General features: G+C 47.9%; 1 protein-coding gene across 2 annotated transcripts in view; it reads left to right on the top strand.

The window, feature by feature from the left end:
• The first annotated feature begins 8941 nt into the window (after positions 1–8941).
• Positions 8942–15524, top strand: part of sh2d3ca (SH2 domain containing 3Ca) — a 38224-nt gene continuing 31641 nt past the window's right edge. For both annotated transcript variants that reach the window (XM_076013930.1, XM_076013929.1), the window contains exons 1-4: positions 8942–9078; positions 9761–9994; positions 10082–10613; positions 12040–12082. In XM_076013930.1, coding sequence (XP_075870045.1) covers positions 9060–9078; positions 9761–9994; positions 10082–10613; positions 12040–12082 — 828 coding nt within the window. In that variant the 5' untranslated portion in view covers positions 8942–9059. The remainder of the gene's footprint in view (positions 9079–9760; positions 9995–10081; positions 10614–12039; positions 12083–15524) is intronic.

Raw genomic sequence — 15524 nt, 5'->3', positions numbered from 1 at the left:
CTGATTGTTGCAGCCTCCTCCTGATTACAGGGCCGCGGTGGGAATGTACACTGTCCTTCTAGTGATTGTAGAGTAGAATGTATTTACTCATATAAAGGGTAAAACCTGCCGTCTTTTTTTGTAGAGAAGCATATATACGGAATATATATGGATACGTACATATATATAAATATATAAATGAATATATACATCTATATATCTTTTGAGCCGTTTGTGTGTGTGAGGGCTGCTCCATCCGAACCAGAGTCGCGTTTCTTTCTTTCTCCTCCACTTTGGATTCTTTTTACAAAGCTTTGAACAAGTGATGAGTGTTTACATTTGTTTTCTCTCTGTAAATATGACTTTTCATTTGATTTTTTTTCTATTTGATTAGATTTTTTTTTTTTGACGCAAAGGTCAAGTGACCCTGAAACTGTCTTTATTTTTTTTGTTTGTTTTTACGTTTCAAGACCACAGGATGGCGCTGCAACGCGCGGTGATGACAGGGTGTCGCCAGGGTGGGCGGAGTCTTTTCAAAAGGCTACGCTGACTTTTTTTTTTTATTTCATTTTATCTTTTTTTTTTTTTTTTGGAATTCGTAGCAACACACACACACCGCAGTGATGATCCGCGGAGGTCACTGACGTAATCTATGCTTGACAAACTGAAAATAAACGAGGGAGAAAAAAAACATGTCAACGTGAGCCTCTTTCTTCATCCCCCCCCCCCCACCCCTTGTGGCCGAAGCAGGTATGACAGTCGTCTCTCCTTATGTGGATATGTGTGGTGAATTTTCAAAATGTCTACCTCGGAAACGGCTCCCGGCAGTCCCTGCTGCTGATTGGTTCCCCCAAGTCATGAGACACCTCAACCTCAGAACCTCAGTGTGCAGGCGATAATGGGCCAGTTTGTCTTCTAGGGTCTATTTATAGCGTCACACAAAACGGTGTGTGTGTGTGTGTGTGTGTGTGTGTGTGTGTGTGTGTGTGTGTGTGTGTGTGTGTGTGTGTGTGTGTGGCAATAAACAGCCTCGGCCTGCCAACAGCTACACACAATACCGCCGTATTCTCTTTCACAGGAGGCCGCGACGCGTTTGCGGACCTGATTTATCGCGACATCGAAGGCTCAGCTTTCACCTGCTTGCTCAGAGGTGAGACCCCATCCTCCTCCTCCTCCCCCTCCCCATCTATCTTTGGAGGTGCTCAGCAATGTTGGCTTGGCTTAGCATCGCTAGCTGCTGATAGCGACGATGAAACCCGAACTTGGCTGCAAAGTGGGGATAAAAGTATTGTGTAAATAATGAATAAATACCCCGCAACCCTGAGTTTAGGAAGAAGTGAGTATTGAAAATGGGTGGATGGATGGATGGATGAATAGATGAATAGATACATGTTGCATGTGCTGCATATTGTTGAGAAGAAACTGGCTAAAACTGTGTGAAATTGTAATTAAAAAAATCTTATGTTTTAAAAAAAGGACAACAATTCCATCAAGCCAACATGCGAAAACAAACACTGTAAATTGGCACCATCTCTGGCAGGAATATGTAATTGCACAATTTCCAGGGAACGGCTGCTGCCGCTGCTGCTTCTTTGCAGACTTTGGATGCAAACGATGAAATGACAACTTCCAAAAATGTCGCCTCCTTATGACCCATCAACAAGGTTTTGTGGGGTTTTTTGGCATCGTAACTGTGGCAAAATCCGTTTGTCGGATTTAGTTCTGTAGTTGGTCTTTGTTAGCCGACGATGAGTGCAGACAACAACCACCAGGCCAGCCGTCTGAACAAAGAAGCAAAACTAAAGGCCAAGTTTTAATCACTTCATCTCTGAGCGCTCAGTCAGTCTCACTCGGAGATCCAGTCAGTCTGGAGTGAGTGAGCGTACACACACACACACACACAAGCACGCACACATACAAACACGCGCATACACACACACAGGTGGGCCGGCAGCTGAGGCATCATTAGAGCAAAAAAAGCCTCCGGCTCAGCCGCACACGCTCCCCCGGCGCTAAAGTGTCAAAGGCTTTTGTCCAACAAACCAGGACCAGGGGTCACCACAGGGGGGCACCCCACCGGCCAGAGGTCATGTATTTATAAAGCTCTCTTTTTTCCCTCCCTCTGTTGCCATGATGGTTCCCTACCTCTCACCGCTAGTGATGGGAATTCCTGCTCGTTTCAGGGGACCGGTTCTCGGTTCGATGTGAAAGTCGAAATTTCGCGAATAAAGTAGAAATTTATGAATGAAGTCGACGGAAATAAAATGCGTAGTTTGTTCACTGCAAAGAGTCGACTCTTACGACTGGTTCGTTTGCCAGCGAGTCATCACAACTCACCACAAGCGAGCAGTGGTGAGTTGTGATGGACTCAGCAGCAGCAGCAGCAGAGTCCTGTCCTTCCAACTCCGGCCCGCAAGCTAAATGGAACCCAGCCTTTTATCCCGTCGCAGCTGTGGAAAAAGAAAAAACCTCTTCCCGTCCTCCTGGCCGACTTCCTCCTGAGGCAGCTGACGACATTTTTCAGTTGAGGTCACGGGCGATAAATCGGCTTCCCGAAGCAGGAAGTCAGCAGAGGTAGATGAAAACAGGAAGTGGCTGCCACCTTCCACTTCACCCCACACACGCCAACGCACACTCCTCCTAACCTGTCGGCGTGTGTAAACGTGTGTAAACGTGTGTGTCCGCACCATCTGACGTGTCATGTATGGATTCCGCTGATCCGCCACATTACAAGAGGATCAAAAGCAGTCACGTGACCAGCATCGGCAAATCCTTTAGCATGCATTCTCGCACACACACACACACACACACACACACACACACACAAACACACTGGCACGCACATGCAAACCCTCGGATACTTTTAAATAAAGATACCGGCAAGACTTTTATCTCCAAAACAATGTGCTTCTGAATGTGTGCCGCTGAAACAGTTTTTTCATTTTTCCACCCACATGCGATGATTGTCTGTTGACTTTAAAGGGACTGTTAGCGGTGTTTTAAGGTGACATATGGTGCACAACGACATCCTGATGCTGCCTGATATTTATATTCATGGCCATATTTTTTTCCAACACACACACACTGTAGCAGTGGGCTCAGTGGCTGCGGCTGCAGCGACGCTTAATGATCTTCCTGTTTTCAATAAGGCAGCTTGTTGTGGTGCCTGATGTGTGTGATTTCCCAGGAGCTGCAGCCCCCCCCCCCCCCCACCACACACACCTCCACCTCTGCAGTGTCCCCCACCAGCCCCCACCTCCCCAGCTGCTGAACTTCCTACAGCAGAACAGATGAATATTGCATCGTAATAGAGGTGCCCCACAGTAAGCAAAGCCGCGGGATCTCGGAGACGCTCTGTTTGTTTGCTTTCTGGCCTTAACGTCGCTCAGCCTGCTGGGTGAAAAAGCAGCCGTGGAAAGCAGGACGCTGAGCTGGAAACGCACGGCGACGCCTCGTCGTGTGATGCGATTACAGCAACGTTGTCAGAGCGCCCCCAGCTGACAGGAGCAGGAAAAATCGCTGAGCAGCCCCTCGAGTGGCCTGGTGGTGCGCTTGCGTTTTTTTTTCGTTTTTGCAAAATTGCTACATTTCTCTCCATCGCAGATGTTTTTGGATGTCGTGTTTATTTTTTTCCCTGCTTATTTGGAAACTTTTATCTTTGGCTCTCGATACTCGGGTTCCCATGTTTTTCTGTCGCAGCGTTTTGCCTTTGCTTTTCATGTTTGTGTGCGCGCGCGTTTGTTTTATTTCTGTTATGGTTTTTTTTGCATAATTTCTGCAGCGTTTTGCAGCACGTTTACCCTTCTCAGCCGCCGTAGAATCACGCTGACGTGAAGTCCAACAAACAGGCCCCTCCCCCAGCGCCCCTCCCCCAGCCTCTTATTAGATTTCATCCATAAATTATTGATGACTTTTCTCCTCCCCATCCTCCACAACACCCAACCCCCGACCCCCTCCTCTGTCTATTCCCAATCTTTTCTTGTCTGTCAGTCGCTGCTGAAGGACGTCCAAGGTCGAATCTTCTCACGTTTGTTTCTCTGAAGGCTGCAGACGCGAACGAGCGGCACTCAAAGAAGCGAGTGAAATTTTATGATCAGCGGGCAGGAAGTGGCTCCAAGGATGACTTCTTCTCTTTCGTGTTGAAAATAACATATATTCCTAAGGCGTGAAAAAAGCGAGAGCATCAGAGCTGAAAGGAGCCTTGGCGGCTGCGTGGGCTTTTCACGGCGACACGTGAAGGAGCCGCTCAAAGTGCATCCGAATCACATGACTCACATTCGTATGCAAATGAGTTCAAACACGGAGACCAAATGCAAATGTGCGATTGCGGTGGTTCGTGTTCCGATTCGTGACGTCGGCCGCAGCCAATGAGACGCGTTCAGGGAGATCAATGGAATTTTTTTTTCAGGGAAATGTACCGACACACATGATGAAAATATCTCTCTTTTTTTTTTCACATCAAAGAGGCTGAATGAATGCAGCTAATTGGCCGAGCAGGGGGGGATGAGTTGGTTTGCAGTCTTAAACCTTACCACTTGGTGACGCTGAATCAGGAATCATACCCAATGGAAGGGGAACTACTCATTAGTTCGACCTCCCGTTAGCCCGAAATATTGGCCATTGGTCTGACCTCCCATTAGGGGCATTACTGTTCAGCGTAGGGTTAGGCATTACTGTTAGGGTTAGGGTTTTGGAATTAGGGTTAGGGTTAGCAATAAGGCTGGAATTAGGGTTAGGGTTATGGAATCGGGATTAGGGTTTTGGGGTTCCTCATGTGCTAGAGAGAAGCCCCAAATTTGGCGTGGGCGTGTCTTGGGGGCTCCTGATGAACCAGCAATTGGCCCCATGTCTCTAGGACAAAGTTGACCTTTGACCCCATAGACTTGCAATGGCACTAAGGTTAAGGTTGAGGCTGGAATTAGGGTTAGGGTTACTGTTAGGGACCAGTGGGCAATTTGACGGGCTAATGGGACGTCGGACCAATGCCATGCTCCCAGTGGAATCAGTGTTTGGTGATCTATCAAACTGAGCCGAGTTTGTTCCGACGTCAGCGTTTGTCATTTGGGGGCGGGGCTTAAACACGGATCTTTACAGGTAATAAACATCCTGCTGCCGCACAGTAGAGCAAAAAATAAAAATGATACCTAAAAAAAATCACTGCTCCTCACTCGAGTGACCGCAGGAATGAATGTAGACACGCTCGTCAGTCACAGTCATTCCACACAGATAAAGATGTGACAAGTGTGTTTTTTATTGTCTGTCAAAATGCCTTCGCATTGTGTTGCTGCGGCGGCCAAACAGCTGCTGCAATTTTCCACCCAGCGACAAATTCATTTCCTGGACCCACCGACTCTGCTGGGGTGAGTCATATCAGGGGAGAAAAATACCATCCTCTGAATAATGCTGCCTGTGTGTGTGTGTGTGTGTGTGTGTGTGTGTGTGTGTGTGTGTGTGTGTGTGTGTGTGTGTGTGTGTGTGTGTGTGTGTGTGTGTCAGGGCCCAGTGGGCTGAGATAAATTAAGGAGTATCACCAAGCTGTTTTTTTTAATTTGGCAGGAATTACATTGACAACGATCCCTGACACCATCTGCTGCCCTCCCACACACACTTACACACACACACAGGCACACACACACACACCTATTCTCCTCTCCCAGCCCCCCTGTTCATTATGACAGGCACATGTTGACTGGGTCAAGGTCTCTGCCCGGCGAGCGGATGCTGGAAGGCTGAAACCGAAAAGCTGACGCCAGTCTGTGTGTGTGTGTGTGTGTGTGTGTGTGTGTGTGTGTGTGTGTGTGTGTGTGAATGAATGAAGGGGAACAGTGGGGGAAATTGACCAGTTTTTCATGATCACGCCCTTGATTGTCTTTCGAATGAATGAATTGAAGATATCTTTGAGGACAAACAAACATCCCGGCTGATTCCTTGATACGAAAAAGTGGTTTTGTTTACAGGCCAGGCCATCACCCTGTCTTCACCCCATGACAGCTGGGACAGCCTCCAGCAGACCCCCGAGGCGGGTATATAAAATGGATGGATGGGTTTTGCAAACATCCCTAAAATATATGTTTCCAATAATCTGCACGTTTCGCCCTCCTCCTGCTGCATAACAATGGCAATTCCGTCTCTGATCCTACTTGATTTTTCTATTTCACAGCAGCTGCAGCGGCTGTTTTCCACCTCGAGCTGTTTTCTTCCACAGTAGACCGACTGACGGTCACAGCCATCCCAGGAATCTGCAACACAATCCTGCAATCACAGCTATTTGCAGTCCCCTAGTGGTTCAAACCCGACATTGCAAGACGGAGGAAAGGTGCACAGTTGATATTCATTGGCTGCGGCCGGGCGAGGCACCTTAACCAAAGGGTCACACACCTGTGAGTGTCGCTGTTGCCGTGACGATGAGACAGAGAGCTCTCTGTCGTCCTCAAACGACTAAGAACTTAATCCCCCGCTGCTCCTCTGACCTTCAGCACGAGCCAAAAGTAGGAGTGAAGTGACTCGGAGCAGCAGCAGCAGCAGCCCTACTGTCACAGATTATTTTGTAATCACAATATAATTATATATTATATTATATTATATCTACTATATGTATCTATCTTTTTTTGACTTTGTGATCAACTGACCCACCCTGGTGGATGTTTCAGGTAGTGAAATAGCAACCTGACTTGCTGCTCCTCCTCCTCCTGATCCGCAGGGGGCGGAGATGAGCTGCCAGAAGTCTGGCAAAGCTGGCGCTGTGTCCTCAGGTCTGTGCTTCCAAAATACACACACACACACACACTAACACACCTTCTGTTTTGTCTGTTTTGGACGACACTCACACCAAAAACCTTGATTGTTCTTTTCACCGTCTGTCCACTGGTCTAATTATGATTTCATATTCTAAAAAAAAAAAGTAATGATTTACCCTCATTTAGTATTTTGTGCATTTTCTTTTGACAATTTGGCTCCTAAATTCATAGACATTCCTTGAAAAAATTTGCTTGCTCCTGCATTTGTATCATATATACATATATAGGTATAGCGTGTGTGTGCAGAGAGAGATTGTTTTCAGTTCGAAAGTGGAAAATGACTGTATTTCGGGCGCCCCCTGCAGTCTAAAACACATCCCTGTTTTAGGAGCATTTTGCAGGTTTATGGGGCGTTGATTGTGTATCTACGAAGGTGTTCAGAATAAGAAGTTGAGTGTTGACAACAGAACTTGACTGACTTTAATTTTTAATTTTCTACAGGTGAAATTCTTTCTTTACATGTTTTAATTTCAGGCCACATAAGGACAACAGCACACGCACAATGGCATACGTGTGTGTGTGTGTGTGTGTGTGTGTGTGTGTGTGTGTGTGTGTGTGTGTGTGGTTATAATTTCCTCCCTGTTGACAAGCAGCTCCTGGATAATTCAGCTGCTTCTCTGTGACCTTCTCCTCTCACGCACTCGCCTGCTTTGTTTTATTTTTCATTCATCGCTCTCTTTGTGAGACGGCGGCAGCAGCGGCTGACGGATGGATGGATGGAGGCTGTCGGAGGGAGGCGGCGGAGAGCTGATGAGGACCAGCAAACATCAGAGGCCTTGCTTGTTTGACGCCTTTATTTTCCCCCTGAGGCTCAGCTGCTGTTTGTGATTTGTTCCCTCCGCCTCGACGTTAATAGAATGTCCTGCTGAGACGGCGGCTCTGCACGTACTCCGGCGCACGTCAACAACTTTTTTCCCCCGCAGCACCGCAAGAGTTCACGGGCGTCTTCGAAGAAGCTTTTTGGTATTGGCAGGAAGTGAAACCCCGGCGATGGGTGAGCCGAGCCGAGCGTTTCGCACCCGGTGACTCATCTCTACTGAGAACTAGTGAGTCCACGGCAGCCTTGGAAACAGACTGCACTCACAGGACGTGTCAAAGGTCATCTGACGTTGCGAATTACTGACAGTCAAAGTGCCACGGTGACAAGATCCAGTTTCTATCCACTTGCCACAAAGTTTCTCTGTAATTCAAATTGTTTCAAGGCTCAAACAAACAAGCAGGTGAGCAAAAAATTGGCCACTTCCTGCAGCAACAGCAGCAGTGAAGTGTGACTGTTTCAAACTTTCAGTCTTGCTGCAAATCACCTTTGACCCTGAAAAAAACTGAGACTGTTATTTCTCACACACAGAGATATAAATACGTTTTAACTGCCAATGAAAAACACCGATTGCGGTTATAAAAGAAAAACAGCAAAGTTTTGCATATAGTTTCTAGTTTCTTTTTAGAGACTTGTGTTATAGTGAATCAACACTGAGTTGGGTGAAATATCCCTTTAACTGAATGTTGAGATCCAATAAATTAACTCAACACACCAAGCAGAGCCACACTGTTTGCATGAACGAAACACCTGAACGAATGATTTCGAGGAGCTGATTGAGGTGTTTTGGGTCACTGAACACACTCGATTACAGCCGCAGCTGCAGCAGGAGCAACAGCAACAGGGGCAAAACAGCAGTAAACGCAGCAACAGCAGCAGCAACAGCAGCAGGAGCAAGAGATTCATGACTGTGATCAGAGAGGAGTCAGACAAAAATATATACACTTCAAGATCCCTTTTTCATTGCATAAATACTTGAATGCAACATTAATTGGGACACCAGCACACGAGCCACCTGTGAGCACTGCAATGTGAAGAGGTGCTCAGAATAGATTGCTGTTTTTGTGAAGTCCCCACCTGAAGCGTGACTGTGCACGATGTGTTTGTTGGCACATCAGTTGATTCGCAGCTGTGCAACACTTGTGTGAATTCTACTTGACTCTGTGTGTGTGTGTGTGTGTGTGTGTGTGTGTGTGTGTGTGTGTGTGTGTGTGTGTGTGTGTGTGTGTGTGTGTGTTCTATCTCGGTTTCCCTCTGCAGTGGCCGCCTCGGGCTTCTCGCAGGAAACGCCGCCGCCTCTCGCCGGCCGCGTTTCGAGTTTCGCCTCCCGCCGCAGGGAGGAGCTGCAGCCCGCTGAGCTGCTGCTGCCTCGTCCCGCACCTCCACACCATCATCACACCTTCAACATCACAACAAGCACCGCCGCCACCGCTGCCCGGTCTGTCCGTCCGCCCTGCAGCTGCAACATGAGCCTCAGGAAACTCGGTGAGTGTCGCGACAGTTTTTGCCATCGTGTTTTTTTTTGTTTTTTTTTTAAAGTTTATGAGTGAAAATGTGTTTTGTTCTCGGAACGGGAGGAGAAAAGTCGGAGAAATTTTTTGTTGGATCTTCAACTCTTGTTGCTTTGCGTTTATCATCATGAATCGATTTTGCGTGATTTCACAGGTGTTTTAGTGTGTGGGTGTGTCAGTGTGCGGGTCGTTCCTTTAAACAACAAAAGGCGTGCACGCGCACAGTGGCTCATATCAGTCCTCAACTAAACAAACTTTTCTTTTTTTTTTAAAAAAAAAAAAAAATTTTTTTTTAAATGTGCATGTTCCATTTTAAGCCGCTAGAGGGCAGCATAGCACAATGGGAACAAGAGCAAGACCTTTAGCAGAATTGCTTGAGCTGTCATAGGAAACGTCATAAAAAAGTCATTTTTGAAAAGTTTGTTCAAATCATCACAGTCAGTGTCATTGTGTTTTGTGCTATGCAAAATCCGACCTCTGTGATGTCACAAAGGGCACTGGTACCTCATGACCACTCCTCCAGTCAGGCGTTGACGCCGTCTTCTAAATACCCCCTGTTTTGTTGTTGTTTTCTTGACCCCACCCCTACCCCCGACACACACACACACACACACACACACACACACACACACCACCTCCCTCGCTCCTCCCCAAAGGCTTCAAATGGTTCGGCAGCCTCACCAGCCTCACCTTCCGTCGCTCCACGGAGAAATCGGAGCCCAAGTCAGGACCTGGAGATGATCCGACCCCCGCCATCCCCGAGGCCACGGCGGACGACCTGGAGGCCGGGCGACCTCGCACCTCCAGCTACATCCGCTCCAGCGAGGACTACAGCCACATGGGAACGCTGCCCCGGCTGCTGCTCAAGAGGAAGGACAAGGGCGGCCAAGGTAGAGGAGCAGTCTGTGGCAGTCTGCTGGACCAATGGGAGCTCGGCTTTCATACTTTGTTTATTTGTTTATCCTCCTCTTATGCAGGAGCCTCCTGCAGCAGCAGCAGCAGCAGCAGCGGCAAGAAGAGCAAAGGGAAGATCAGAAGAAGTCAGAGCCTGAAACCTGCAGAGAAACATGACCAGCAGGGTGGAAGTGTAGCTGCTGCTCAGCTGTGCCAAGAACCTGGACCTGGACCTGGACATGGACCTAAACCTGGACCTGGATCTGGTCCAAGATCTGAACTTGGACCTGGATCTCGACCTGAACCTGAACCTGGACCTGGACCTGCACCTGCACCTGCACCTGGACCAGGACTTTTAACTGAGAGCCAGAAGACAGCAGCCAACAACCAACTCGAAGGTGTAAATGTTGAGAAGGATGTGCTGCCACCTGCTGGCGTCAGCGGGGAACTGCGGCCACAGGCCCAGGCACCAGAGATTCCAGCAGCAGCAGCAGCAGCAGCGCCTCCCCCTGGCCAGGAGGGCGCTGCCGGGTCAGAACCTTCAGAATTAAAGGGGGAGGAGTCAGAGAGCAGAGATCCAGCTTCAGGAGCCAAAGAGTCAGAAAGCAGCTTCAGGTGAGCGTCTTCTTCTGTTGTGGAAGTTTTTATTTCTCATTTTGCACCGACTGGCTCCGCTTTAAACTGTTGCCAAGCGCATTTTAGCCGCCAGTCACACACAAAAAATTATCATTCAACATTCATACTTCCTGGTTCCACAAACTATAAGCATGTGCGCAAAGTGATGCGGCTCTGCAGCTGTTCCTCCTCTGGAACTCTGGCTGGTGGGCGTGTCACATTCCAGACGGGCCAATCAGATTCCTCCGCTGCCAGCTGGTGACAGGTTCTCCCCGGATCAGAACCTTCTGTCCGTTCCAGGACATTCCCCGTGACACCCGATCAGACGAACGTCGCCCTCTGTCCGTTGTTTTGTCGCACGTACGATTATCTCCACTTTTGCTTCGGCTCATTTTCAACTGACATTAATGCAACACGTTTCCTTTACATCCCATGAGTTATTTCCTCCTATGAAGTGGGTCATCGAAACACCCCAATCATCTGCTGCTCCTCCAGCTCCACCCGATGTCAAAGTTTAGAACCCAGTGTGGCCCCACCTGTCAAACAATTGTTCTTGGAGGTTCTAGGTGGTTCCCTTGATGGTTCTATGTGGTTCTGCAAGGTTCTACGTGGTTCTAAGTGGTTCTAGGTGGTTCTAGTACAGTGCAAAAGTGCTATATTTTTTCCTCCTATGAGGTTCCAAGAGTTTGCAGCACTGACAGTAAACAGTAACAGTTTTTTCCGAAAATAGTCCCTGCATGTGGAACCTGGACAACCAGTCTGTCACTTGAGCTTGTAGAACAAAAAACAGAGTTTAAGTGTAACAGAGATGTGATATATGATGACAGTTGTCCGTTCAGTGCTTTATCGATACAATAGAAAGCAGTGACTGTTGCGTCTTTCAATGAGAGAGACTCAGCCAACTGGATGAGGAGCTCTGGAGGTGATTTTCAGTTCATATATTCACATTTCTCAGCTTCTCATGTGTGCACATTCCCTTCAAACGGACTCTCGTCCACATGATGGCCCTGCAGGGACCATCCGATATTCCAACATGGTGTAAAACACGGGGAATGCCGCTGCTGCTGCCGCTGCTGCTCCGCCCACCAGTGGGACCTATTAGCATTCCGGCACCGGGGCCCTTTGATCCACGGGGCCTCACCGGCCATGTGGAACACGGCTCAGCTGACGGGCCCCGCAGGAGCCGCCGGGCCACTGGGAACGATGGAGCCTGATCCTGACAAGCAGTGTGGGGAGGGTGGGGGGGAGACAAGGGGGGCTGTGGACAGCCAATCAGCTGCAGCGAGGCTTCTTAACTCACAGTGCAGGTGTGAAAGTGGGGAAAATAAGAGATGTAACTCCATATTGGTGTGTGTGTGTCCGTGTGTGTGTGTGTGTGTGTGTTGTACTGCTCCCCAACATCCTCCATTTGTTTTTATCTTTTCAGCTGCGTGGAGTCAGCAGAGCAGCAGCCTGTGGACGGCGACCAGGTAGGACTGCTCTTCCTGTGTGTGTGTGTGTGTGTGTGTGTGTGTTGTGTCATCTCTGCCTTTCTTTACTTTTTCCTTTTTGCTTTAAATGGATCTTGGTGGTCCGCAGCTCTCGTTGTCACTCTTGAAAAACAGAATCTCTGTGTGGAAACTTTGAAGTGATTCGGTCTGTTGATTAGAGCTCGAGACTCTCCGCAGTCTCTCAGGTCAAAGGTCACCGCTGACTCTACCGACTGTGCTGAAGGTGTGTGTGTGTGTGTGTGTGTGTGTGTGTGGAGACTTTCTGACGTCAGTCTTTCACTTTGTCTTGTCTGACGCCTTCAACCTTCAGACGAAAAGCTTGTTTAATGCGATACAATGTTTCCACCTTTAAATCCTTTATGACCCTGCCACTGCGACTTTAGGCGTAAAAATATATTTCTGTGTCCTTCACTGTGTCTCACACACATGCACACACACACACACACACACACACACACACACACACACACACACACACTCTATTGAATTAGATATGTTATCGCCAGCGCTCCGATGTAATTATGTCTCATTATTAGCCGCGAGTCTTTCATCGCTGACACTCGTTCGTGCGCCCGCCTCTAATTCACTCGCCCATTTAGCTAATTAAATTCGGCCGGCCGCCACCGCCGACGCCGCCGCTGCAACCGCCAGGTGGCGCCTCAGCTTCCTTGAGAGCTCTTATTTTGCTCCTTCCTCCCTCTGAACCTCCGAGGCGGGCGCTGGGGAAATGTTTCTTTATTGATTTTCACAAGAGCAGTGACCCCGAGCTGCTCACTGTTTGTTCAACACTGCAACACAACAAACCCGACTGGACGAGGCTGCATGGCGCTGCCACACACCGGACACCTACTGTAATGAAAAAAAAAATCATTTTAGAAAAAAAATTTTGTCTTCAACCAATCGTGTTGCCTCTTGATGACTGTAATGTGGATTTTTTTTCCCCCCACCCAGCCTAATTAAATCAGATTAGAATTTGTTTTAAGTCGGACAAGAACTTTGCGAATATCAAGTTTATTTGCTGCATCATAGAAGTGAGTGAGGTTCTCCTGATATGAAGCCACTAACAGCAACCTGACAGTCAGGAAGTGCTGCAGCTGCAGGACTTTCTACATTTCTGATCTGATTATTTTTCTTTTTCTTTTTTTTAAATTTGCCCCACAAATTTAATTTTTTTTTTTAATAATTTCCCCCTGGAGTTTCCAGCCGCAGCTCCTCCCACCACCCGTGGCCCCGCCCACCTGAACCGTCCTCTGAAACATTCATGACAGCTGATGTTTAAATCAGGAGCAGTCGCTTGGTCACATGTGCGCGCCGACACACGTGTGCGTCTATGTGCTCGCAGCCAACACAGAGTTTTCCGAATCCAATAATCCGTGAGACCATCTGAGTGACGAAATTAATAAAAAAAAAAAAATGTTTTTCCTTTTTCAGTCTGAATTCCAATTGTGTATTGAAGGCTGGATATGATGTCCGAACATTCAGAGACTGTAAAAAGAAGCTGCAACACTGGTGTGAGGCGGCTAATGAACTGTGTGTGTATGTGTGTGTGTGTGTGTGTGTGTGTTTGTGTGTGTGCTTGTTTTGCTGCACAGCTCAGCCCTGCTTTGTCTCCTGTCCTCTTTAGTGGTTTGGTGTTTCTTTGATGGGTGATGCCATAGAGTGGGGGTAGGGTGGCTGTCTAGTCCCCTGTGTGTGTGTGTGTGTGTGTGTGTGTGTGTGTGTGTGTGTGTGTGTGTGTGTGTGTGCACGTCACTGCGCATGTTTGATTATGCAAATGGTTTGAATTTCCAAAATTTGTATGTATGTATGAGTGTCGCCTCATTAAATTAAGGCAGTGCCCGTGGCTGTGTGTGCAAGTGTGTGAGTGTGTGAGTGTGTGTGTGTGAGTGCGTGCCTGCGCTACAGTACACTGAATTAATGTGGCGCCTGTGTAAATGAGGAAGGGTGTAAACTGTCAGATTGGGGTGTGAGAAGCACATGTCTGCACCTTCAGGTTGGTGCTCACCAAAATTTATAAAAATAAATGGATAAATAAATAAAAACACAATGGAAAGCAAACAAATGTACGGTTTTGCATTTTAATTTTATTTCATATCTTTCCTTACAAAAAACCCAAAAGAATTGCAGAGTAAAGAGAAAGAAAAAAGTTAATGCTGTGCAACTTCAGCTCCAAGCCAGTAGGGGGCACCGCAGCCCCCGCTGGACACCAACTTTCACAATACCTGAACATTTAGAGGAAAAAATTACAGAAATTGAATGCAATTGTATGGTGTCTACTTGAAAACAAGCAAAGATAAAGGAAAGCGCAGCTTGAGGCAAGGTCATCCGTATTAGCACGCTAGGGTTCAGCTGATTTGCCGCTTGGCCAATGCAGAGCCTGAAGGTGTGGAGCACATTGTTGCGGTGGCTGCTGCTGATAGCAGCGCCTAATTAGGCCGTTTCACGCCGTAGAAGGACGTTTTCCTTTTGAAACGCATATATGGTGCTGGTTCGATACGGATTAACCAGGCTGCGAGTGGTGGTCCGCTGGTGAAGACAGGCTGATGGCAATCAGTGCGAACAGCACGCTCGCACGCTCGCACACTCACACACACACACACACACACACACACACACACACACACATGTTTAGAAATCATTAGCTGAACCCCCGGTGGAGACGGCCTTTGTTTTTAGACACGCACGTGTGCTCACATAAAGATATGTGTGCTCAGATAATCTTGATCTGCCTTTGGTGTGTGTGTGTGTGTCGTTTCATCTCCACACACACACACACACACACACACACACACACACACACACACACACACACACACACACACACACACACGCTCCTTTCATTAGTGCGATGCTCGCAGGCACGTGCTGGGATTCTCCATTGTGCTCCGATCAGCCGGTGGGACGTTTCCCACTAATTAATATTTAAGCGAAGATGGCCTGCAAGCAGGTTGGAGGAGGGGGAGGAGGTGGCGGGCGGGGGGTGGAGATAGAGAGGGTTTCTGGGTGAGGAGGTGGGACGGTCACCGAGGAGACGGCAAGAGCGAGAAAGAGAGAGAGAGAGAGAGAGAGGAAGATGAGATAAGGGAGGTGTGGAGCTGCAGTCGCGGAGAAAACGGAAATAAAAAATAAGGGAAATGAAACTAACGAACGACAGCGTTTGGTGCCGTGAACGTGTTGAATGGAAGTAGGAAAAAAAGAATGCAGAGGAGCAGAAAAGAGAAGACTGTGGTCCACTGTATTCAACAAGAAGCTCAGCATCCTCAAGAAGAACCTCACTGTTCTGAAAAATCCTCACTGTCTTCAAGAAGAACCTCAAGGTCCTCAGGAGGAACCTCACTGTCCTAAAGTAGAACCTCAATGTCTTCAGGAGGAACCTCACTGTCCTAAAGAAGAACCTCAATGTCCTAAAGAAGAACCTCAC

Source organism: Nelusetta ayraudi, unplaced genomic scaffold (genome assembly GCF_046127955.1).
Source record: "Nelusetta ayraudi isolate G7.1 ecotype Tasmania unplaced genomic scaffold, CSIRO-AGI_Nayr_v1 ptg000162l, whole genome shotgun sequence".
NCBI classification, from domain to species: Eukaryota; Metazoa; Chordata; class Actinopteri; order Tetraodontiformes; family Monacanthidae; genus Nelusetta; species Nelusetta ayraudi.
The sequence above is the reverse complement of the archived record's forward strand: the minus strand, read 5'-3'. Positions and strand labels throughout refer to the sequence as shown.